At 39.2% G+C, this 19,626-nt stretch overlaps 1 protein-coding gene across 12 annotated transcripts in view; it reads left to right on the forward strand.

Moving 5' to 3' along the window:
* The window catches only part of Ebf1 (EBF transcription factor 1), a 405,540-nt gene that overhangs the window by 316,570 nt on the left and 69,344 nt on the right, over positions 1-19,626 (forward strand). For all 12 annotated transcript variants that reach the window (XM_021240444.2, XM_087194903.1, XM_021240448.2 and 9 more), the window contains one exon: positions 3,440-3,566. In XM_021240444.2, coding sequence (XP_021096103.1) covers positions 3,440-3,566 — 127 coding nt within the window. The remainder of the gene's footprint in view (positions 1-3,439; positions 3,567-19,626) is intronic.

The following is a 19,626-nucleotide window of genomic DNA, read 5'->3' on the forward strand; positions in this document are numbered from 1 at the left end:
CTGCAGTTCAGCTGGCCTGGGACAGCATGTGACAACGGTCCTGGGTTGTGATCTGAAGGTCTTGAGTTCTAGATTCTAAGATCTAAATCTTGTCATTCTCCTAAGATGTTGGGTCATTTTTTGAAGCCACTAGACTTTTCTGGACTGTCCTGGCCTTAGCTGTCCAACTGAAGGGATTAGTTGTACGTGATCACTAACATTGCTTCCAGCAATAATTATATCATTCTTTTAGTTACAGTAAATAAGCCTATGCATTCCAATGGTAGAAGTTAGCGGGGATGTTTTTCCTCTGTTAATCATCAATATCATGGGTCAGTGCTACAGACTGTTCCCAGAATGACATCCACTGTGGGGGAAATATTAACTATTTCATTCTCTTGTGATGACTCAGACTCTAACCTCGCTTGTGAAGGGTAGTTGTTTCAAGAAGGAATATCTGCTTTAGTTAGGGTGATTGATTAAAATTGAAAATGAAATTATAAATGAAAACTTGCACGTCTTTCCTGAGCATAGTGCTTTATGTTAAAATTTCTCTCTCATTATTAGTTTCATCATGGTCATATCTAATCAATCTATAAAGCCCACAAATTTTGTCCTTTAGTGTTGCAACTCATAAGCAATAAGTTCTTAGACTTAAAAGATTTTCATCCGTCTACTTACTAATATTTTCCCGTATTTTAAAATTTGGGTTCCCTCAAGAAAAGGGAAGGCAAGGGAAGTGTTTCTGACTGGCTGAAATTTCTTCTAATTATCATTGAGAATGAACATTATTCTGCATCCTAAGTAACTCTTGAAATAGGAACATCGCACTGATTTCATACATAACAACATGACAGTTTTCACCTTCAAAAATATAGTAAAGGATAGAGCAATAAATGAAAAATGGAGATGACAAGGAAATGAAAAAATTAAACATATAGTCTTTGGATCTGAAAATCTGTAGTTTATTACTATTAGCTTTAAAAAGTTTCCATATGAACAGTTCTTCTTGGTGAATAAAAGAAGGAAGATTTGTCCTTCCTTCTGCTCTGTCACTTCCCCTTCCTACTCCTCCTTCCCCTCTGCTTCCTGCTTCTCCTCTTGGTATTAGGGATTAAGCCAAGTGCTTCCTGCATGCTAAGCACATGCTCTACCACAGAGTTAACCTGGTCCCCTATGCTATTTTATAGGGTTATTTTACAGATTACAAGGAAAGTATTATATAACCAATTTAGCCATTTTCAAAGTCTGGTTTCACATTTGAAAAAAGGGATTATAAACACACTACTGAGCTGGACACTGTAGTGCACACCTGTAATCCCAACTACTCAGAAGGCTGAGTCAGGAGGGTCACAAGTTTAAGGCCAGTCTAGGCAACTTGGCAAGACTCTATCTCAAAAAAAATTGATAAAAATAGCTGGAGGCATAGCTCAGTGGTAAAGTGCCTTTGGGTTCAATCATCAATACCACGGGGGTGGGGTTGGACCTGATCAAATTAGTGTTATATGTAAAAATTAAAATCTGCAACATTGGGCAGATACTACAAAGGTCCTGCAGAAGAGTTAGTTCTCAGCCTTAAACTAACACCATTGGAAGAGTTGAGATTAAGATGCCCTTGATTTTGGAAGATCATTTTTTATTGCCCTTCAGAACTTCTTTCCTCTCCTATTCTCTAAACAATATTAAATTTAATTTCCTGATTTCTATGCTTACATATTATAAGCACAGATTAGAAGGTACAAGAAACACCAGGAGGAAAAAGACAAAGAAGCAGAATAAAATAGAAATAATTTTCAAATTATAGCTATTTGGAAGCATTTAGAGCATGAAAACAACCCTTCATCCCACAGTCATCACTTAGAGCTTTTCAATGTTACAGCAAGACATAATACAGGGTATTCCAAATGATGATCTTGATTTACCAAGGTTAAGTTAAATTATATATACTTTACATATTTTACAAAGCATACAATATATTTTGAAGATTTTTCAGTATGCAAAGAACTAAGTTTAAAGACAATATTCTTTGTGCTTTTATGAATAAACCCTCAGCTGTCTAAGACATTCACTCAGCCCTGGAAACTGGCTCAGTCTCAAGGGGTTCTATATAATCGTGGTCTTCCCCAAGTATCCTTAGCAAATTAGCTCAGGCTTTGTATGTTCTTGGGACAGATTAAGGTATTTCTGGCTCCTAAATTAAGATGACTTTTATCCCGATGCCTTTTCTTTGTTTCAAGCAGGAACATTTGACAGAAATCACGTATAGACTTCAACTGCAGCAACTTTCTCTCGTTCTTTTCCCCAGGACCTGGCTTTAGGGCAGTTTACACAGGGGGTGGGTGACTCTGGGGCTGTATTTGGCTTTTCATTGTGTCACCTGTGATTCTTTGGGTAAAACGCTTGAGCTGGGCCCATTCTGCACATTAAAATAAAAGTCCTATCTCACTTATCCTCCTGAGAATAGCAGAAGCATAAATCAGTGTAAACTCATTATGGACTGTACACAAGATCCACTGTGTACGGCCTCAGTACCACAAATGTTGAGCTAAGTGCATTTGAGGGGAGTCAGTGTGGGCAATGGGTGACCTCATAGAGAAGGAACATGGAGAATCCAGCCCCTCAGAGGTCAACCAGTCAAATACCAGGGCTGGATTTTTCAAAGAACCAGATAATGCCCGTTTTATGGCCATTAATAACATTTTAGTTATATAAACAGAGATAAGAGTAATAAAAAATAAATTCTGCTTCACAGTGTAATCTGATTGCCAACAGAGTTCAGAAATGAACTTTCTCACCATGCATGTGGCTGTGTATAATGGGCTAGAGACCACTCTGCAGCCCTCTCCCAACTTTCTACTTCCCTTTTATGGAGAGTCCTTAGTTATGCCAGATCCATAAGCGATTCCAGGGAGGTAGCTTCTTGGTTTTCTCCTTTAAAGTTCTTTGATTGAGCCTCTGGTAGTTAATGCACCAAACGGTCTTCGGGAGCTCTTATTCAGACATGTGCTCTGCAGCTAATCAGAGTGCCTGGCCCTACTGTTCTTCTACCTCTGGGTCTCCCACATGTTTCAGGGCTCATTTCAAACACCAGGTCCGTCAGCTTCAGGAGGGGCACAGCAGAGCTCAGCTCTGATTTGGGTGTCTGCTTCAAACAGAGATTTTCCAAAGGATATCCTGTAGTAGATAAATCATTTCATTAGCCCAGGTTCCCTTTTCAGACCAGGAAACACAGTGCCTGGTGTGTAGGAAAACTCAGATAATGTTGTTATGGTTGTATTTAGAGCACTTGTGATATTGTTGCCAGTGTCTTTTATACAGTCTCCATCAAGATTGTGTTTAAACATTGACAGGTTAATTATGTGTTTTAAACCTTCATTTATGGAGAGCTGATAAGGCAACTGTGAAACGAGTCCTTTACATATTGCAATGACCATTTTTCCCCCCCAAATGTCTCCTCCAGTTGATTACTCCTCATGCCATCCGTGTGCAGACACCTCCTCGGCACATCCCGGGTGTTGTGGAAGTTACATTGTCCTACAAATCTAAGCAGTTCTGCAAAGGGACCCCGGGCAGATTCATTTACACAGGTAAGAACCATTGCAGACAGTGAATTCATAGCTTCCTGGGCCCTTTTGGGTCCTTTGCTATATCTTGTATGTGTGTGTACTTTTCAGAACACTAGTTTCTGTTAAGACCTACTTTATTTCCCCCTTTGGCCCACTGAATTGGTATTATTATTATTATTATTATTATTAAGAATTTATCTAGTTGTCCATGTTGAATGACAGGATCTGTTGAAATAATTGGTTGGATACCCAAAGAAGCAGCATGAGAAATACGAGAGGGGGAAAGAGGTGCTAGTTAATCCTGTGGTCTCTGTATATTAAGCTAGCTTTTTGGGATTTATTTGCTTTATGGTATAGAGGTACACTTTAATGAACAGTGCACTTTAGTGTGCCTACTTCTAGCTGCACATAACATTTGTATTAAATACAGTGGTAGTTTTTATATTTGATTCTGGGTTAGTGCTTTCTTTCCCAGTGAACTGCATTTTGTCCTCTGAAAACAGCCTTGGCACATGGACCCGCCTTGTGGTAGGAAGCTAGGGTTACAGGGCGACTGTGAATTCCCTCTCATCATGTGGAGCAAACCAGGCAGGATCTGGCAAGGCAGGATGTGGGGACATGCCCAGTGCATGGTCTGAGTGCCCCAGGTTGTAGTCTGCTGACCAAACATTCAGGGTTCTTTTTCCAAGTCAGATTCCATTATAGTATTTCTGGGTAGATCCCGGGACTCTTCATCCTTACACCCTGGAAGGCAAAGGCGAGGCTTATGGTGCTGGTCAGAGGACTACACGTGGAGTGGTGAATCTTTGTCATATCTGGCTAGTCGTCACTATGAACTGGTTCCAGGTCTCCTTCTCTACCCAGAAAGGACAATAAAGCCAGAGAAGGACAGAGGGGAAGTTGATTTCACACAAAGACATCCAGAGCAGTGAAAGGATAGCTCTGTTAATACATTCTAATTATAACCAAACAATGAAACGGACAGACTTTATTTTGCTGTGAGATTTTACCTCAAAGCATTTTTCCCTTGTGTTTTAATACCAGAAACAAAAACGAACATTGTTCTTAGTCATTGTCTGTCTGTCTCTGTTTCTCTGTCCCTCTCAAAATTATAAAAACAATTAATGCAACTTGACCCTTGGAAATGCCTCCCAGCCCTTTAAACAAAATGCAGGTTTGGTGCCTGCCTGACGATTAGTTTTAGTTAATTGAAAATTATAGGATTGACCCAAGAGGAAAATTTTGTTTGCACTCCAATCACTTTTACAAATTAAGGAAAATTACTACAATTTTGTTTAGCTAAGGTTTCACACTGAGTTCAAGAAATTAGCTCAGCCATCCCAACAAAGTCAGCACTTTGTTAGTGAGCACTTGAAAAAATAATAGTCTATCTGGAGTTTTGTGGTGTATACAAACGAAGCATAGAGAAAGCTATGATGCTTTATAGAAGTAGGCCAAGTGTTTTTAATTAGGCTCATTGGTTCAGTGTAAGTTTTGAAGAACAATCAAACTAGCAGATTAGCTGTTTCTTTTAAAGCTAGGATTTCTTGCCATTCATTTTTCCCATGAGAACTTCCACATAGCACTATTTTTTTTTTTTTTACAAGCCTCATTATGGGCTTGCAGGAAAAGGACCAATTGAAATTTCTGATACTGTAACATTCCCCACCATCATTCCAATGGATGGGAGTTTTTCACAATGTTCCTCACTGAACTCGGTGTTCTGGAACATATTACAAAACCACAGAGGCCAAATGTTTTCTCTGAGGAGTTTGGACTCTGTTTTTGGCTGAAAACATTTAGGCCTCACTGGCTGCTTATTTACTCTGCTATTAAGAACAAGAAAAGCAGAAGAAAAAGAAGAAAATGCTTGTGTGGTGGGAGGTACAAGAGGCAATCAGCCATGGTTTCCGCTTTGGTGACAATGTCCCTACCCATTAATGGTTCCATTTTGTGGTCAGGTCTCATTTAGAAGAAATTATTTTTAATCAGTGTTCAACAAAATATCCCCTAGAGCCACCTGGCCATAAAAGTTTTTTTAAAAAAACCCTTCATCCCCATTAAATTACTTAAATTCTCAAAAGAAAATAGCTAGGGACCCATCATTATTTTGAGTTTTTTTAACCATTAAAAAAATTGCCATCAATTTAAGAAATCACATCTTGGAAAATCTGTTTCATACTGGGATTAAGATCAGAGATAAAAGTGGTGGATTTGCAAATCTAGGAAAGTAGTTAAAGAGCAGAATGATAAGTTGGCGTGTCTGCTCAAATATACATGTGTGGGAAATTTAGAATAGGGGAAAATGCCCCTGGTCATCCTGTCTCACACTGTAGACAACAGGCAGAAAGACGAGGGGGGGGGGGGGGGAGGGAGAGAGAAATAAAAATTTGAAGCCATTGGCATAAAGAGTTCCCCATTGCTCTTGTTGGCTATTAACAGTCACTTTGACATCATGTTTCTAAAAAAAAGGCATCTCTTAATTGGCGAAATCATATGTAGGCTTCATAATCATTAGCATTAAAGGTGTTTGCAAAGGGTCCCTTTTTCATGGCTGGGGCGCCTGTCTCCTGTGAGTTGCTCAGTTTACCTCTCTGGTCCTCAGCACTTACTAGTGAAGTACAGAGAGAGGCCATAAAACATCTCTGTTCTTTGAATCCAAACAATTACTCAGATCACTATAGATGTACCGCACACTTCCTTTGTCCACCCACACAAATTTACACTTCAGTTTTTTCAAATGTCCATAGAATTTCAAAATGTGATACTTATTTTTCTGGACTGGGTGAGCTAAATCTCTTGTTTCTTAGTGGAATGCCACGTGAAATTTTTACCCTAAAAAAAAAAAGAAATATCATAGAGCTGAAGATTAACACTCCACAATTAAGGTGCTATGAGTGCTTTCAGAGTGTGCGGGACAGTTTGGGTGTATAGATGTGGAAAGCTCTAAAGGTTTATACAGTAATTGATTTATAATTATTAAAACATTGGGCGGGGGAAGATGAAGGGAGAGAGAAAGAGAGGGAGGGAGGGAAGCAACCTGGTCTCATCTCATCTATGCAAATACAGACAGATTTTTAGGGGAGTGAGGAAAGAATCTGACTAGGCACAGACTCCCTGCAAGCTAGTTCCACTTGCGTGAGGGTGGTGAGCACAGCTCACATAAGGAATTCTCAGCCACCGGATGTACAGTGCTCTTATTTGACCAATTACAATCAGGGGGAGTGAATCCCAACTTGATTGGAACAAAAAAGCTCAGTAGCACTTTCCAGATCTTACTTTATTGTGTTCAATTATTTTTATGTAGATTCAGAGCAAGGCTGACCTTAAATTTTAAACAAAAATCCTAAAAGAAGGAACTAAAAACCCTTTCTAATGGCAAGATTGTTTTGAAAGCCCTATGATCTTGTGCCCCACCCCTCAATCCAATAGGAATCTCCACTTCCTTCTAGGGGTCTCTCTTGTGCCTTTATTATTATCACAGCATGCTTCCTTGCAGTCATTAAATCTTTAAGTGAATTGGATCTTTTAAAACTGATCTCTCCTGCTAAACTCTGAATGTCCTTGGTTCTAATAAAAGATTTGTAGGAGACTTTAGCTACTTCTTTGCAGTTCTTAGACTTGGTTTTCCTGATAAGAAGTGGCCTAATCCAAACGCAGGTTTTGCCCTCATTCCAGGGACTATCAGAGAGGCCTCTCTGTCTGGGGATAGTCTGAGGGGGAAAATGAGCTGTAGGATGATGTTCAGTCAGCACAGGTGTGCACTGAGAGCTGTATTCTACTTGCTCTCTAAAAAGTTGGTGAGAGTCAACCACAAATAAAAAAGAGCAAAGTGCGAATATGGTATCATGAACAAGATTTAAATAAATGTGAACATAACACTTTCTTATATGTCACTCTATTTTCTGTTGCTATAGCAAGATACTTGAGACTGAATCCTTATAAAGGAAAGAGGTTTCAATTTAGCTAACACTTTTGGAGACTAAAAAGTAAAGATCAAATGGTCTCATCTGTTTGGCCTCTGGTGAGGGGCCCCTGGGGCTGCCTTACACCATGGCAGATGGTAAGGTGGCAGGAGGGTGTGCAAGAGTGATCATATGGCGAGATAGGAAGCCAGAGGGATTCAGGGGTCATGCTTACTTTAGGGATAACGACCCAGTCTCAGGGGAACTACTCAACGTCCTGTCAGCGTTACATTAATCCCTTCCAAAGACTGCACCCTCAGTGACCTAATTACTTTCCAGTAGGGTCCTGGCTTAATATTACATTGGAAACCAGCCCTCCAGTACTTGAACCCTTAGAGAAAGAAAGGCATTTGAACTCTAGCAGGTTATAAGAAATATTTGTTCAGGAATGGCCTCAAACAATACATATTCGGATAAGGCAGCCCTGAGTTGTAAAGCTCTCTAGAATTTTTCATGTCCCTCTTCTTTCCATCTCAAACTCCTGCCTCTTTTCTGCAGGCCATAGTGCACCACCTCCCTGATTGTTCAGTTTACAATCAGCTACAAGTCCAGATTCAAGAGGTTTCAGGCCAGAAAGTGCTGTTTTTGGTGTTTTAGAAACCTCCTGCACAAAATGAAACCTACCACCTGAGTATGAACAAAGTCATCAGTTTTAAGGGAGAAATGAGTTGGAACCTAATGCATGTCCCATTGTTTGTTTATTTGTTTGTTTGTTTTGGTACCAGGGATCAAACTCGGGGTCCTTATGCTTTCGAGGCAGGCGGCAGAACCACTGAGCTAAATCCCTCGGCCCTTCATTCTTTAGCTTTTGTTCTTATACTAGGTCATTGCCTGTTAAGCTACTGAAAAGCCACTTTCTTGCCACTGCCCTGTGGAGAAAGCTTCCGTTTGTTTACTGTATATAACAGGTAGCCCCAAACCGTCTGTCTGCTTGGTGTTCTCAGCTTATTCTGCTCTGGGAACAGTGTTTTCTCAGGTCCACTGAAACCAGTCTCCTTGCTGAGACACAGGATCACTTCATATTCAGTTCCTATGGACATGGCAATTCCCATTTGCACCAGCATGTTTGAGACCTAGTTCCACTTCAAACTCTGTTTCCTTTGAGTGTTCTTTGGATACTATAGGTATAGCAGACAGAGAACAAGACTGAGAGCACAGAGGCCTGTATTCTGCCCCAGCCTTGCTCTTAACTGGCCATGAGACCTAAGACAAGTTGCTTATGTGCTCTGGACTCCAGTTTCTGCAGTGTAAAGTGAGCCAATTAGACAAGGTGACTTTGATATCCCCTAATGCTTGTCTTGATTGACTGGATCTCTCTTGTTCCATGTGCTTAGACCACTCATTCATTATTAACTTTCTTATACCCATACCTCTCTTGTTCTGTTCTTAGGTAGACAAATCATAAAAAGTCCACTCACTTTGTAAAGAAATGGCCCTTCTCAATCTTATACTATTTTGTATACTGTGTTGAAGTATCTCCACTCAGTATCTTACTCACAATAGATGTTCTCTAATAATTGATTGACGTATTGCTAAGGATCAATGGGTCCTCATTGATTTTTGTGCTCTGGATGACACGGAATGTAAATAAGAGCTGTTAATTAAGAATCTATCCCATTTCATTTGAATTTTTATGCATGGAACACAATAGTTGGGGTTTCTATTAAAGAAAAATGTATATTTATATTCTTCATTTTCTCATCTGTAAAATGGAGATATTTTAAAAGTACTTTTATTTAAGGAGTATATGGTTCAGTGTAGATAATGTAGGGCTGACCATGTCTGCTCCAGTTTGAATGCTCATTTAAAACAAGAAAAGCAGATAGTGGGAGTGTTGTCTCTCTTGAAAATCCAAAAAGCTGGCTAGTAGACCACGCTTTGATTTATATTATGTATGTGCCAACTTTCATCATGATGAAAGAAATTGTTTCTTTCTAGGTATTAGAGTAGGAATGAGAAGATCTGGGTTTTTGTTCTGATTCTGCCACTTCCTTTTTGTTATGTCATACATTTATCTCACAAATGTTTGCAGATTCCTTGTTCTATTCTAGGCGATGCTCTATACCAGTTCTAGTGATATTCTGAAAGAGTGTTGAGCAAAACCAGATACAGTCCCTGTTTTCATTGATCTTATTGTTCAACAGGGAATGTGGGTTTTCATAAGTTTATTATTCCAAACTTGGTAAGTTTCCAGAAATACAACAAAGAGGTTTCAGATAAGGATATAACAAAGGAACACTGAGGAGTCAGAGATATTTCCCCAGAGGAAAAGATGCCAAAGCTGAGGTTTGAAGCAAGACCAAGAGTTAAGGCAGCCATCATTGAAGGGTGGGGGTAGGGGAAACAAAAGGAGTGTTCCAGCAGATAAGGTGTGTACGAAGCACTGGGTGGGATGGAATGTGGCATCTTGGAGGGCTGCAGTAATTCCAGGGAGACTGGAGACTTGACAGTGTGAATGAGAATGGTGAGTGACAAAGTTGGAGAAGTGGCCAAGCCTAAGTCTGTACAAATCTTTGTAAGCCGTGGGGAGGAGTTCCGTGGTGCTCTTCTGAGTAGTTCTTGCAGTGTCTGAAATGACAGATGGACCTGACCAGATCTACATTTCAGAAGAAAAATAACTTAGTGGGAGGAGCGTAGAGCAGTATGGATGTCAGAAACCTCTTGGGAGGTCATTGCAGTAGTCACAGGAAGAGATTTGGCAAGTCTGAGTTAAGTTGGTAATGGGTGGAGAGGGAATGAAGTGAGAGGATTCAGAAAGCATTTAAGAGGAAGAGTGGAAAGGACTTTGAGATTGATTGGATGTGGAATTTCAGGAGACAAAGGGTTAAAGCTACCAGATTCTCAGCTTCTCTAGCTTGATGGTGGTGGGGCCATCACTTCTCTGTGTTTCCCAAGGGTCTTGTGATTATCAGTGGAAGAATGGACATGAAAATTTTTGCAAGGGGTAATATTTTACACATATGTTAACTGTTACAAAGACAGGCCTAAGCAAGCTCACAAAGAATGGGGGAAAGGAAGGCAAAAATATATTTTCTTTTTTATCAGACTGTTTTCACTCAGGATTCAGCCATGTAATGAACACTTGACTAGTAGTTCTGCCTTAGTGGTGTCCTAGTTGGAAAAAACCAAATAAGAAAGAAATATTCATAGGCTACTTCTGTCCACATGTCTCAAATAAGATTCCAAATGAGCCGTTTACATGCAAAGGAAAAAATTCCAAGCAGAGGGAATGTTTATTCTTTCAGCTTTTGAGATATGAAGAGTAGGCCCCCATCTTCTTTCCATTGAAGGGAGTATTGTTTCTTTTTCACAAAATGTGATTTTGCCCCTAATCTGATGTATGTTGATGGGATTGGTGATTCTGAATCTGCTGGTGTTTGTATGAGTAAATACCGTTGGTAACATAACACGCACAGCAACAACAAAAATCACTAAAAGTAACCATTGTACTTCTGTGACATCTATAAAATGAAAGCCATTTCTGCCAAGAATAAAGCTAGTCTGAAGGAAGCATATTATTTTGCATATTTTATGTATATACTTTCCAAGAAATATGACCTTTATTTCCTATTTGGAGTGGAGCGTAATCAGGGCTTGAGTAGCTAGTGTAACAGGATCATTAAAAGGGATATTTTCAGTGACATTAGAGGTCTAAATGGCCATGAGGCCTTATATACAACCTTGGCTTTTTCCTGTCTACTCAGAGTTAATAAGTGATAAGGCCGGGAGAGAGATAAATCACGGAAATCCCTGTCCAAAGAAAACATATTGACTACAGCCAAGCAAATAACAGACCATAACCAACGATCTCATTCATCATTCATGTAATAGGGATATAAAGTATTTCCTACCAATGTAACCGTATAGAAGGAAAAGGCAGATAAGCTTGCCCAATCTAAGGCATGTGATTTGGTTATTAAGGGACATGAACTATTTGTCACATGGCTTTAATCTTTAAGATATGTTGCCATTTCTAAACTATAAATTTCTGGTAAGGGATTAGAAAGCTATTAACAATAAAGGTAGGAACTAGGGTTTATATGTATTCTTGCCAATGTAATGCAATATGATAAAATCTCGAAGCTCTAATCTTTTTAGGATGATAGAACATGATTTGCTTTTCAAAGCCAATAAACTACTTGGAAGTTTTCAAGATTTTTTTTCTTTTTCTTTTTGGATAAGGTTGTTGTTTTTTTAAAAATCTAGCATCGTGATAAATTAGGCCTTCAGTTTTTAAACTACATATCTTGACTTTTCTGTAATATCTTGGATGTAGGAAGAGGAAAGGAAAATAAATTTCTTTCTATTTATCTTTTCCTAAGATTTATTCCCAATGTTTGGTGGAGAGGTATTTTCTATTTTATTTGTCCATGTTTGCAGTAGTATGGAAGTTCATAGTGAAAGCTAACTAGGAAATGGGGTGTTCAGTACAGCATTAAAACTTGTTTTTCATTCTACATTGCAAAGTATTACATGCTATTTTCAGATAACTCAAGAAGCATCAATAAAAAACAATTAAAATAATACTACAATTTGCCATATTCCTATCAATTTTTTTGAACATAAACAACAAATGTGAGCTGTTAATATTGTTATTGTGTCAATACTGGAGTTTGAACCCAGACCCTTGTACATGCTAGGCAAATGCTTCACCACTGAATTTCAGCTCCCAGCCCCCAACCCTCCCCCCTTTCTTGAGACAAGGTCTCGCTGAGTTGTCCAGGCTTGTCTCAAACTTGCAATCCTCCTGCCTCAGCCTCCAGTGTAGCTGGGATTATAGGCATGTGCCACCATGCCCAATTTGCTAATACTATTATTGTTCATGGTCTATGTCTTGCATTCTTTTTTCCTGATTTGTTATCAAAATAGTAATACCTTATATGATATTATGTAATTTGTTGTTTCATTTAACAGGACATCATAAATATCAGCACATAATGAGTTTAAAACAATTTCTAGTATTTGATAATCTTTTCATGTCTCAGAGGAATTTTATAATGATATATATTCTTCTTGTTAAAGCATAGGCACCTTGAATTGGGGTTCTTATTTGTTTATGTTTCTGAAAAATCTGCAGCACAGAGTCAGTAGTGCTGTACCTGGATTCTTCGGGGTTGGAATGCTGAGGGAGCCACTTTGGTTGGGACTTCTCAGCCATTCCTAGGTGAGCACGAGGATGTCGCTCCTAGGACCTGCTGTTGCTGGGAGTTGGGACCTGCTCCCCAAAGCACATTCAGCCACAACCAAGAGCTGTTTCCGTTTTCATCCTCCAGAATCTCCAGGGTCCATGAATTTCATACGTGTCCCCCTGCTAGGTAATGCACAACTGTACTTCTTATAAGTAAAATTGGAAATCACCTAGAACCTGTACCATATCTGAAATCACATCCAACATTGTTAACTGTAAGTAGCTAACAGGTCCTTCCTTATGCTCTCCCAAGGAGAGCAGTCTTTCTCACTAGAGTTGTGGAGCCCTTTTTCCTCCCCCTTGACTGGTTCTCCACTTCAAGGGGCAACTGACATCCTTTGCTCACTTTTATCCTGTTGTTCCCTCCTATTCCGCTTTTTCCCTGCTAACTCTATCTTTTATCTCAGTCTTCTTCCTCTATACATTACTGAAACACACAGCACACCCTCCCAATCTGCATCAGGCAGGCTCTGTCAGTAGTCTATTTCTACAACATAAAAACTTACAGAGGTGGAATGACTGCCTGGGGTTTTTAAGTAGTAAGTGGTGGAGTCAAGATTCAGACCCTGGCCAAGATGGTATCAGGGTTTGGGTTTCTGGAGTCTCCTTATAGAGGTGATTTCTAGGTTCTTTCTGTTCTGAGCAAAGAATTGGTCAGGACAAGTGCAAATAGTAGCAAAGCTTTATTATAGGTAGTAAAAGAAACAGGCTCTGCAGAGTGAGTTTGGGCCAAGTAAAAGTAGGAAAAGAAGTATACCCGACGGCAGTGATGGTGAACCTTTTAGAGACTGAGTGCCCAAACTGCAACCCAAAACACACTTATATATGGCAAAGTGCCAACACTGCCCTTATCTGCACTGTTATCCAATGCTGGGCTGCTGGGGCAATGTTGGGGTGATTTGGCTTGTGTGCAGACAGAGAGGGCTCTGCATGCTGCAGCAAGCATGCCATAGGTTCGCCACTACTGTCCTACAAAATGAGGGTGGACCACCATGCAAAAGCAAACACAGTGGCAATGTGTTCTGTCACAGTGGTCAGTGTGGATCCTTTTTGTATCACTCACTCCTCAGGCTGACGTCAGGTCTAGGCCACTCTATGGAAAACCTGTTTGAATTCTTGCAAGAAATCCATATGCTGGGCTTTGGGAACTGTTCTTCACAAGTGTCCTGGGATTTTGTAATTAACAGGCCAGATGTACTTCCCCAGCCAGTTTTGCCACACCCTAATCTTCTGTCTCAAGGGATACCAAAGCCTATAGGAAGTAAACTTCCTTGGGCCTGCTTCGCCTTGCTGATTTGCAGTTATCTGATTCCTTGAAATCACTTTGTTGGTGATGGGAGAATGAGGGCATTTCTAGGACATGTGAGGCTGACAGGAACTGAAGCCTTAAGTATTTTAATCAAGTTAGATGGTTGGGAACATAATGCATGCTCATAGAAAACATTTTAAAAATACAGAAAAGCATGAAAAAATTATTAGCCATTATCCCATCCCTCAGATATACTCACTATTAGTATTTTTGATTACCAATATATTTTTTGTACTCTTATGTATTTTATCAGTGACTCACAGTACTTGTATGTCTATATAACTTTATGTCCTATGTTGTAATTCATATTATGTAATGAATACTTCCTCTGGTCAAATTCTTTCTGAATATATATCATCATAATAGTCCATTTATGACTGCACTGTAATTTGCTTAATCATTCCTGTATTGTTAGACAATATACATTTTCTTTGATAGAACTTTTAACATAGATTAGATATAGGATGATACTGAATATGAGGTGTTCCCTATTTTCCTAATGAGATATTAAAGTTTTAGGTCCCAGTTAACCATATTTATAGATACCAATGAATTATCAACTGTATACTTACAGTATTTTACATATTAATTTAGTTATGTATACATTTAAAAAATCAAATATATACTTTTCAAATATAACTTTCCATCCTTTGAGGACTTTCACCTTTATTCAAACTATTCATAGTTATCTTTAACATGAGCATTTTTTAAATCAAAGCCAAAGCCATTTTGAAAACTGTCACAGTATATTTTCTTCCATCAGAGTTGTTTATGGTAGAGTTCTTTTCAACCCTGCACCCAAGGCTTTCACTACAAGTTTTAGCCTGTGCCTTACAGAACCACGTGCTATACTTAAATTTCCACATAGAACCACGCTTGGCAATGCTTCTAAAACCGACCTTCAAAAAGCCCGCGTTGAGAAACACTTGTAATGGCAAGAGGCCAATCTCCTGGGAAAAGTTACTAAATTTATGTTAATTTCCTGTTCAGTTTTTCTTGACTTTGTCACCTCTGCAAGCATCCCCAAACCACCACTGATTATAGTTGCTTCATGCCCCTATTGAGTTTAAACTAATGTAATTGAGAAAGTACTTTGTCATAGACTTCACAATTTTTTGAAGGGGAAAGCTCTATTTCAGTGTATTGATAGCCCTTTCCTGCCATTGAATCATCTGCCGTATGCCTGGTACACACTGATCATCTATTCTATGTAGTATTTTCAGCTTGAATAAGGTTTATTCACCCCTTCTGTGGACCCTGTGTTATTCAAGGTACTGAAAGTGCAGGTGGCTACCTGCCCCCAACCCCACTAACAGAGGCTGGAGACTTTCTGTAATCGCTCTCAGTGGCAAGGGGTAGACAGAAGTTTAAATCACAGGCAGAAACAAAATAGAGCAGATTTCCCTTTCTACCTACTGCTTGTCAACCTCGTACATGTAATTGTTGATCTTCTTCTTATGAATCGACTGTGGTTAACTTCTAGACATCCTGGGTGGGAGGCTGGCCTGCTGGGCAGAGCCCCCTGGGTCTGGCCTCTGTGATGAGCATCAGGAAGCACCGACTCCCAGTTAATATGGAGTTAATTTAGAACTTGGTTTACGGTCAGAAATACATTCACATTGAAATGTCTGCATAGAGTCTGACCTCCCTAGTCATCTACACACCTGCATCATTTCCTTTTAGTTGTAGCTGATTTTTAAGATCAGCATAAAGGCCAAGATTCCTCTTTGAGGATGTTGGGGCATTTGGGTTGAGGGCTATCTCTGGAGACTCAATTTGGAGCAAGCTTGTAACTCTTGTACTTCTCCAATTTCTTCAACATCAGAAAAGTGAAATATTTGCCCTGGTTAGCTCAGAAGATATTTGAGGATCATCTGAAGGTTTAGAAGTTTCAGTTAATAAAATTATTAGTGTCAAAACAAAAAAAATTATTGAGACTTTCTCAGAATATGTCAGAGGCCGAAGTATAGGCCTGGTTATTGAATCTCTGTATGTCTCATCTTTATTGTATGACTATATAAATATATAAATTTACTTAAATGAAGTTTTATAGTTGACCAGGCCTTCTCCACTCATCAATTTTTTTTTTTGCTTCCTGTGCAGTAAGAAGGGAAAATATTTTTGACCCCGTTTTCAAATATGAACAATAAAGTTTAGAAAGAAGTGAAGTGATTCATCTGTGGTTGGTCACAGGTCACCTCGTGATGAGTCTGATATCAGATCTGTATTCCTCCAAGTAACTGATTACACCTTTTGATATCTCTGCCTTTTAGTTTTCTATGGGCATGATTCATCAATGAGAAAGGCTTGCAGGGTCTGAGGCTGCCTTCCCAGCATGGACATTTTTGATTTCATGCATCACTTTTGTTTTATCAGTGACACCTATCACCAGTTGATGAGATCTGGATGATTTTTCTGTGTATGTTTGGTCTGTGTCTCTCTGGAATATCAGCTACAGGAAGGAAGGTCCTTGAGGGTCTCCTTCACTTCTGCATTCTCTGTGATTAGCCAGAGTTGGGCAGAATAGATACTAGTCAGATCAATGAATGGATGTGAGTGAAGAAATGGTAAAAATATGAAGACATAAGTTTATAAAAGCTTTAGAGATAACCTAGTTAGATGAGTATTGATTTCCTTATAGATAATGAAAATGAGGCTTACAGAGTTTTAAACCCTGAGCTGAAGTCTCTCCACTAGCAGCAGATCTTTATATCAGATTCCTTTGCTTTGTTCTCTTGAGCAAGAGCTTGTCTTCACTCTGCGTAACTTTCTAAATTGTTTGGTTCTTTTAGCCAAAGCTATTATGCCACAGATCTCTGGAATGCAGATTCCAGTCTGAATCCTGGCCCAATTTCTTGGTATTTTTAAAAAATCCAATCTGAGACCTCATTTTCTCAACTGTAAAATATTTCATAGTACTATGGGAAGGACTCAATGAAATAATGTGTATGAAAACCTTAGTGTAGTACATAGCATAGAGTAAGTATTTAGTTAATGGTGGGTCTTATCAAAAAAAGAATCCCTCAGAACAGATACCTGTAAATCTGAGTTACAAAATGGAATGGCCCTCAGAGACAGCCTGAACCAATTTTAGTAATTAAAAAAAATAGAGGCACAAATAAGGGAAAAGCCTTTTCCAAACCAACATAGGATTGCATACAGAACCAGAGCAAATTATATCTAAGTGGATTTACTAAATGCTCTGTGAATGGGTCCCCAAATATCCAGACATGTAGAGACATCAGATGTTTGAATATACATGAAATGCATTCAGCAAACAACATCACAACCAGTGGTTAGCTCCTCTTTCATTTTTTGAGGTTCTCAGGCTTTGAGTAAACTCTCAAGAAAAGGTGGAGGTAGTGTGGACTCGTGATTCTTTGTACCTCCCAACATGTTATTTCTTGACAAAAGGGAGTCACGGACATCATTGTTCTGGACTGTTTACATCCTTGTCTTTTTGTTGACAAAAGAAAAAGCAGCGTTTCTTCACCTCTCAGTCAATCAGTCACACAGAAAACCCAAGTGGCACCATCTGTGAAGTGTGGTCATGCAGTTGAAGGGCATCTCCTCTTCCAGTCTGTGGAGACCCAGCATAAGAGCAGGGTGGGTGTCTGTCAGATGCCAGCACACTGCTGGGGGACCTCACTGGGACTAGAGAATCATTTTCCCAGGGTCCTGTCAAGCAGGGATGTGGTGGGATCCACCAGAATGTACTGTCCCTCACTGGACTCGCACAGTGTAAAGCCACTTAGGTGGTGTTTCCGCTCAGCCACAGGGCATCTCTAGCTTCCCTTCTGCCTTGAAACCTCAGTCCCCTGGTGGTCCTCAGAGATAGGAGGCATTGGCTTTTGCTGTGTTTAGTGATCTTAGTGGATATGGAGGCAAAATTATTGGGGGTAATGAGAGAGTAATACTTGCAAGATGATGATGGTTCAGGCCCAAGGTTACAACCTGCCTGAAAAAAGTTCTCTGCTCTGTGCCAAGCTCTCTGAGCTGCTTTGGTCACTGCTTGCTGCACGCCTGAAAGGAGGGTGACAGGCTGACAGTGAGTGAGTGTGCGCACTGCTAACCGGTTTCTACTGCAGCCAGAGATGAGAACAGCATCACTGTATCAGTGCACATCCTCATTCTTTAAAAAGTCATGATTGTATAAGAGATTTCTGTTCTAAACTTTATTTGGAGCATGCCCTGGAATTCAAATGAAAGAATATTTCTTCAGGCCTTCCTAAGAAAGGTTCTCAGTTGTTAGTGAAAAGCCCAAAATGGCCAGTTGTCCACTGATGCTAAATGGAATGAGTGGTGAGTAAAAAGTAAAATATATTCATTCCACTTTCCCCACAGCAGCTAATTAAGGACAGCTCATTTAAAAACAGACCTAATTTAATTCGCTAATATAAGTATTCAATTAACGCTGTTCCCAGTGCTTTCTTCTCCTCAGAACACTTGTTCACATACTTCTGTATGATGCATTCACGGTGTGAATCTTTATAAGGTCCAAGTGGTAATGGAAAAATGCTTGCTGGACTTCATAATTTCCCAAGTTAAATAATATGTATACAAATGGAGATTTGAGTATAAATTGTACACTGCAATGCTATAAGGAATTGAACCCCTATATCCCAATATCTTTCAGCCAATCAGAATAAAGTGCTTCCCATTTTATTCTATGATACTTAGAATAGTTTATTGAATTATTAAGTACATGTTACAAGAAGCACATTGTTGTTTAAGACTCATTGATTTAAGTAGAACTATTCTTATAAAGTTCCATAGGCTTTTACATAAAAAGAGAAGAGCCACATAAAATTATAAAACCTTAATGTAATATAGCAGACTATAATATAATATTCTCCCATTTTCTAAAGGAACTGCCCAAAATTTTTAATGAGTTTATTAGAACCACTGTTTGTGAATTCTGGGATGTCATGTCTAATTGGACTTAATGGATTTAAGTATTTCTTTAATGAAATCTGTAACTTAACTCACCAGGATTACATTCCTTGTCCCTCTGCCCTTAAAATGATTTTACTTTATTTTTATTTTGGGTGGCATTAAAAAGAAATGAAAGACTATGATTCTGCCTCATTCTCAAATGGATATAGTGAAAAATACTGTGCTTATTATGAAGTTAATGCGAATTACCATGTAATTACCACTGGCTGCACTGTAATGATTATTTAGTTACCACTGAGTATTCTCTGCCAAATAACACACATTATTTCATAGGAAGCACAGAATTAACTCAAGTCATCCCAGAACTCATGGAGTGGAGTATATTTCAGATCTCTTTCGTTGTGTAGGCACTGCTAATGTTAGCATCTAACTAATCAAGCTTGGAACAAACCGACAGCAGAATAGGGTATGAGTTTACATGATTTGATTTGCTGATGTTTTAAACACTTAGCAGGAGACAGCTATAGAAGCCAATTAAATCTCTCCAAGGTGTATAGAATTATCTCCTTTGTGAGAAACAATTTAAGGGGATTGCATTGGCCCTTTAACTGGAGGGGAGAAAAAGCATTAGGAATGAAATTTCAGATGCAAAGTGCTGATCAATCATGACTTCTTTTGTGTTTTTCAGCTTTGTGCTGTTTTGGGCTTCTGCCATTTTAAAGG

This window comes from Heterocephalus glaber, unplaced genomic scaffold (genome assembly GCF_053883595.1).
Source record: "Heterocephalus glaber isolate CG9 unplaced genomic scaffold, H.glaber_assembly_v1.0 deba00001606, whole genome shotgun sequence".
Lineage (NCBI taxonomy): Eukaryota > Metazoa > Chordata > Mammalia > Rodentia > Bathyergidae > Heterocephalus > Heterocephalus glaber.